Source organism: Brassica napus, chromosome C6 (genome assembly GCF_020379485.1).
Source record: "Brassica napus cultivar Da-Ae chromosome C6, Da-Ae, whole genome shotgun sequence".
NCBI classification, from domain to species: domain Eukaryota; kingdom Viridiplantae; phylum Streptophyta; class Magnoliopsida; order Brassicales; family Brassicaceae; genus Brassica; species Brassica napus.
In genome coordinates, this window is record NC_063449.1 from 9562649 (window position 1) to 9569097 (window position 6449).

A 6449-nucleotide genomic window follows, 5' to 3' on the forward strand; every position below is an offset into this window, starting at 1 on the left:
GCCCGGATCCGAATCCGGATAGTAAAATCTTGGATCCGTGCAAACCGAATCCGGATCCGGATATCGTAATTTTTAGGTACGGATATCCGGATCCGGATCCGTATTTTTAAAATACATTAAATTTTTAAATTTTATTAATATTTATATTTGATATATTAATATTTATACATGAATTAATCTTATAATATTATATTTTAGTTTTACAATATTATAAATATTTAATTTATGTATTATATTAAAAAAAATTAGTATTTTTTGTTAAAAAAATTAATATTTTTTGTTAAAAAATTAATATTTTTTGTTAAAAAATTATTTTTAATTATTTTGACGGATCCGGATCCGGATCCGGATATCTACGGATAATAGAATATCGAGACGGATATCCGAAGCCCGGATATCCGAAAACCACGAATCCGGATCCGGATATTAAATCGACGGATCCGGATACCCTAAATTTCCCGGATATCCGGATCCGTCCCAGGGCTAGTGGACAGTACTCTTTTCATCATCCGAAGAAGCTTCTATGAGTTTGTACCAGACTTCTCGTTCAGACCAATAGTTTGTGATCGTAACCGTTCATCATCTAAGTCAAACACACGAATAAGTCAAACAATAAATCACAGCCGTTAGATTTGATCTAACATAATCGTACCAGAACACAGCTACGTGGAACTCTTCACGACTTCACAAATCTTGTAATAAAGATAAGCGTCCGTTTAAAAACAGACAACTCGGAGAAACTGAGCGAGTCTGACTCTGTGTTACCACCGAGTCAACTCGGTTCTTCTCCGTTGTCATCATGGCTGCTTCTTCACTCCACACCTCAATCTCTCCACGTAGCTTCCTCCCTCTCTCAAAACCTTCTCCAAAACCCCAACGCTCTCAAGTCTTCCTTAGGAACAAACAGAGAAGCTGCGTTTCGTGCGCGTTGATCAACGATGAAACCGATGTGATTCCGGTGAAGAGCCACGATGACGGCTCTGTGGTGGTGATGAGCAACGAGACGGAGAGAGATGTGAACGAGCCGGTGGTTGTTGGTCAGCTTTCGTTTGAAGGGTTCCCTTCATCTTCTCCAGCAGCTGACATGGGAGACGACAAGAGCAGAGAGAGCGAAGAGATGGACAAGATGATCGATAGGAGCATCAATGCTACGATCGTTTTAGCTGCTGGTACTTATGCCATCACCAAACTGCTCACCATCGATCATGATTATTGGCATGTAAGTATCGATTTTAATGTTGCCTGACTGCCAAGTAATAAAGATTATGGTCACTTTGACGCTTGAATCTAGTTCTTGAATGGTTTTGTATAGAATCTTGAGCTTTGTCTTTTATTTGGTTTTGTAACCTCAGGGATGGACACTGTTTGAGATACTAAGATACGCTCCTCAACATAACTGGCTTGCTTACGAGGAAGCGTTAAAGAGAAACCCTGTTCTTGCCAAAATGGTCATAAGTGGAGTTGTGTATTCTGTCGGAGATTGGATAGCTCAGGTTCTTGTTTTACACTCTACTACTCTAAGCTGATAATTTTCTGTGGTATTAACAATCTTGCTTTATCTCCAGTGTTACGAAGGCAAACCTTTGTTTGAGATTGACAGAGCAAGAACGTTGAGGTCAGGACTAGTGGGTTTCACTCTCCATGGCTCTTTGTCTCATTTCTATTACCAATTCTGCGAGGAACTTTTCCCTTTTCAAGATTGGTGGGTTGTTCCTGCTAAAGTCGCTTTCGATCAAACCGTGTGGTCTGCTATATGGAACAGTATTTACTTCACGGTTCTTGGGTTTCTTCGTCTTGAATCACCTCTCAGCATCTTCAAAGAATTAAAAGCTACGTTCTTGCCGATGCTAACAGTAAGAAATTCTTCTTCCTCTCTCACTTGCAAAGCCGTACAACCGGATAAAACATTCGCCTGGTCCTCAAATTTTAAAGAATTATTAACTTAATAATATTTATGGTCTTCAAAATCTCAAACCGGCCCTGATCAAGATTTAAGATTAAACATAGTTTGTTTTTCTAATGCAGGCAGGGTGGAAGCTTTGGCCGTTTGCTCATTTGATCACATACGGTTTGGTTCCTGTAGAACAACGACTACTATGGGTTGATTGCGTGGAGCTTATTTGGGTCACTATACTCTCAACGTAAGTGTATCAAACTAACTTTTCAAGTCTATAATCTTCATTAAAGTCTCTAAAACTAATGTTTTCTTTTTCTTGATTTCAGTTACTCAAATGAAAAGTCAGAAGCTAGAATCTCGGAGTCCGTCATTGAGAACCCTTCGAGTTCCACTACACCCATTGATCCCTCCAAGGTACTTACTACATCTCCTGAACCGTTCTCATTCGAATGACAAGAACACTGATGTAACACAAACTCATGGTGTTGGTTAATTACAGGAATGAGAAAGCAGCATGCAAAATTGGGTTTTATGGTCATGGTATTGTATATATATATACACAGAGTTAGCCCAATAGAGAGACCGGAGATTTGAGATTGTTACAAAAGAGATGAATATATTGAAAATTTCAAATGAATGGTTCTCTCTATGTGTAAGAAAATTAGCCAGTATCTTGAATACACCACATAAATATTTCTATTCGATGATTGTTACAAAGTTTATGAACACACACACAGTAGACATCAAAAATGATGATAAGGATATTTAGATAAATGGATCTATGTATAAGAAAATAACCAGAGCCTGAACTACATAAACATTTTTATTAAATGCTTTAAATATCATAACTTCATAAAACAGATCACATTGTTATCTGATTGGATGTGGAAATAAAAAGTCTTCCCGATACATCAAACCATCCAAAAATTTATACTTGATAACATGACGTAAAAACGGTTTTGTATGGTACCTCTGAGCAAAACCAATAATGATTTTTCAAGAAAAAAAAGACAAAAATAATTCGATTACAAAAATAAAAATAAAGAAAATTCAAGCGGAAGACATATTACAGAGTCGGCTTGGAGTTGGTCGGAAATTCCACCGTCGGTGACTCATCCGATGGTGACTAGACGGCATCAAGGCTCTCTTCAGTATCTCTCTGTTTCCGTCACTTGCTCTCCTTATCAGCTTCTCCCTGCTCGGAACAATATAACCGTGCCGCACGCACCGAGCCGAACCAGGCCGGCCTGAACACGTGCAAGCCAGCCTGGTCCTTAGACTCGACCCATGATTTCTCCGACGGTTCAGTTCTGCTGCCGGCATCTCTAGAGCTTCTCGTGGTGGGAATCTTCTTCTTGTAAACTGCATTACTCTGTCTCTGTCTCTATAAAAAAAAGAACTTTGTTATTGGTTTGCATGATTTACATATATATATATATATATATATTTATGAGAACAGAAGATCGTTGACGGGGTCCGTTTCTTACAGAACAAGAAGTGGTTAGTATGGTCTGGATTCAAATATGACTGGCTTTTTCTTTTTCTTTTGAAGATCCTATAGTTTAAAATATTGAAATAATGATTTTTCATTGTTAATGTTTGAATATATATAAGTAACGTAATTCACAGATAACAAAAGTGTATAATAATTACGAAACTATGGTTGGCGATGCGAAGGAAACTTAGCGAAAAATTAAAGCTTTCACATTTCTGCCAACTAATCGTATTAGCTGTAATGAAAAGAGTAACAACTAGCAACACCTTCTTGGCCTTTTTGCACTTCTTTAGTCGTTTTTGTATACACTTTATTTTCTTTTATGGTTCATATTCGTATTTTCTAATATATTTCCGGTTATTATTCAGAAACAATGGTTTTTTTCCTTATATTGGCAATTATGATCACCAGTGGCCAAGCCATGCTATAAGGTATGGGGACATGTGCACCCACACTTATTTTTTATGAATAGCAAACACTTAAATTTAGTAAATTCAGATGGTAAAAAGAAGCTTGTGCACCAATTTTTTTCTAGTTTTGAACCTTTATATAAGCATTTTTTATAAACAATGGTGCACCCATTAAATAAACAGTCTAGATTCGCCCTGATAATAACAAGAAGTTAAATCAACTACGTTTTTCTAACCAAACCATGTTGTTAAGTGATATTTGGTGATTTGAAAGAATTTTATATTTTTAAAATTAACTGTAAAAATATAATTAGTTACTGATGAGTACTAATGGCATCGCCATCAACGGTCAGCACTATTATGCATTCACACGCCCATCATACAACACCATACACATTTTTCCTATTAATAATTGAATTTCTTATCTACAAGTTCAGTTTGATGCTTATCACAATATCCAGCAAGTTTCAGATGTTTCGAAAGTCTATTGGTTTTCATTATCTTTATAAGTAATTATGAATGATTATCTTATTCTTATCTCGTATATTAATATAAATATACATATTCAAATAAAACAAACTTCTTTTGTATTTTTTTTTATAACACAAACTTCTTTTGTATTATTTTGATGGGGCCAGTCATGTGTATTTATTATTGAATGTAAATTTTATTCGATAGTCTCTGATCTATAAATTTGAGATTTTAAGAGCAACTAGATTTGAAACCGCACATCCATTGCGGATATATTTATTTTTTAAATAACATTTAAAATATAAATAAGATATAAGATATATACTTAATATCAATTTTTAAGTATTTAATATTATTTTGAAAATTTTATATTTGTTGAAATTTGTTTTGGATGAAATTGTACAAATCATATATTAATGTACTATTTTTTTAAATGCTACATCATTATAGTTTAATTCTAAATATTAGTTTTGTATGAATTAATACAAATTTTATTATTTTTTTTGGTTTAAAAATTTTATTCTCAAAATGTTTGTGTGTGACTAAATTAAATTATTTAATATTATATTTTTAAAATATTATTTTATTTAATATATTATATTTCAGTTTGGTGTTTTTTATACTACAAAAATCAAACATAAAATGTTACAGCCAATAAAATATTATTTATTTTTTATTTAAAAATTTAAAAATTTATTATAATAATTTAAAAAGAATTGGGCTATACAATTTAATTTCAAAATTAATTACTGAAATATATATAAAATATGGTCTAGATTAAACATGATAAACAATCAAACGATAATTGTCTAATTGATTGGTTTGTCTTAGAAATGTTATTGTTTAGATGTATATTGTTTTTGTTAAGAAAATATCATACATGAGTAAATTTTTAGGAAAATATCAGTAAATTTAGGATGTTTAGTTAAGTTTCTAATAAATGGTCTAACATAGACTTTTGTATGGTAGATAAAAAATAGGATCATAAATTAATAGATTAGATATATTATATGCATGTTACCTAAAAGAACAAACTTCACCGTGCAATATCCCAAAATCAGTGGTTCTGTGAAACTATCGCAATCAATACATAAGTACATGATCATCTAAATATTGGTTATATTTTTTTTTTGATCAACCATCTTTCATTCAAATAAAACAAGCAGAAGTCTAGGCCCAAACGGAGGTCCGATTACAAAGCGAAATTTTTGCTAAATGATCCGCAGATCCATTAAGCTCCCTATGAATAAAAGAGAAGAAACAGAAAGCAAAAGAAAGTGATAAAGCTCCGATATCCGAGAGAACTCCATGGATGATCTTCGGTTTGTTGATCGAAGTGATGGCCCTGATGAGCACAAGAGAGTCTGATCTAAGCCAGATTTGTGTGTAGCCAAGACGAATGGCGTGTTGGAGTGCAGATCGTACCGCTAGGGCTTCAGCCAGGAGGACCGATTGCACATGAGTCTGAAATTGGGAGCCTTGAAGAGTTGGGGTTCCTGGAGATGTAAAGATCCATCCAAGTCCCGTCGATTCTGAGTTCTTATCCCACGCTGCGTCGCTATTGCATAGGGTTGTCCCTGGGGGGATCGTCGGCGTCAGAGTGATAGGCGCCTCCTTTTGCATATTACGCGAGGTGTCGATTGGGGTCTGAGCAATCTGCCATTCCCGAGCTGCTGCCGAAGCCTTTGAGACCACTTCTGAGGGTGATTGGTGACGCGACTCAAATAAGAGTTGGTTTTGTGTGTTCCACAACGCCCACATAATCCAAAAGAGTATGTTTATTGACATTCCCGTCGGTGGAAGGCAAATCCACTTGCTCGAAGCTTCAAGTGCGATGACTATTGATGGGCACATAGCTGAGCAAAACGGTGATTGGAGAGGAACGAGGTTCCACACAGCCGAAGCAAAGGTACAGTGTAGGAAAAGATGGTTCACAGATTCAGATTCCCCAAAATGGATACATGAGATATTGTTAATTACTCCACGTCTTTACAGGTTGTGACCAGTAGGTAGCGCTTCATGGATTGTTTTCCAGATAAGGAGTTTAATCTTCGGAGAACAAGCCACTTTCCACACTGCCTTGTGCCAATTGAAGGTTGTTGATGACGCAGGTTGGGTTATCTCCTGTAATTTTTCCTCAGAAGCTGTTGCATATCCTGATTTTGCTGTGTATGCT

General features: G+C 35.4%; 2 protein-coding genes across 2 annotated transcripts; one reads left to right on the forward strand and one right to left on the reverse strand.

The window, feature by feature from the left end:
• The first annotated feature begins 512 nt into the window (after positions 1 to 512).
• Positions 513 to 2604, forward strand: LOC125588745. The gene is made up of 6 exons (XM_048760479.1): positions 513 to 1219; positions 1353 to 1493; positions 1566 to 1853; positions 2026 to 2141; positions 2224 to 2311; positions 2397 to 2604. The coding sequence occupies exons 1-6, from the start codon at positions 800 to 802 to the stop codon at positions 2400 to 2402; spliced, it is 1059 nt and encodes a 352-aa protein (XP_048616436.1). The 5' UTR covers positions 513 to 799; the 3' UTR covers positions 2403 to 2604.
• Positions 2605 to 2702: 98 nt separating this feature from the next.
• BNAC06G05880D lies at positions 2703 to 4156 on the reverse strand. Its single transcript, XM_013846557.3, has 2 exons — positions 3385 to 4156; positions 2703 to 3281 (listed from the first exon to the last, which is right to left on the reverse strand). Exon 2 carries the CDS (start codon positions 3263 to 3265, stop codon positions 2948 to 2950), a length of 318 nt encoding a protein of 105 aa, XP_013702011.1. The 5' UTR covers positions 3266 to 3281; positions 3385 to 4156; the 3' UTR covers positions 2703 to 2947.
• Between the last annotated feature and the right edge of the window lie 2293 nt (positions 4157 to 6449).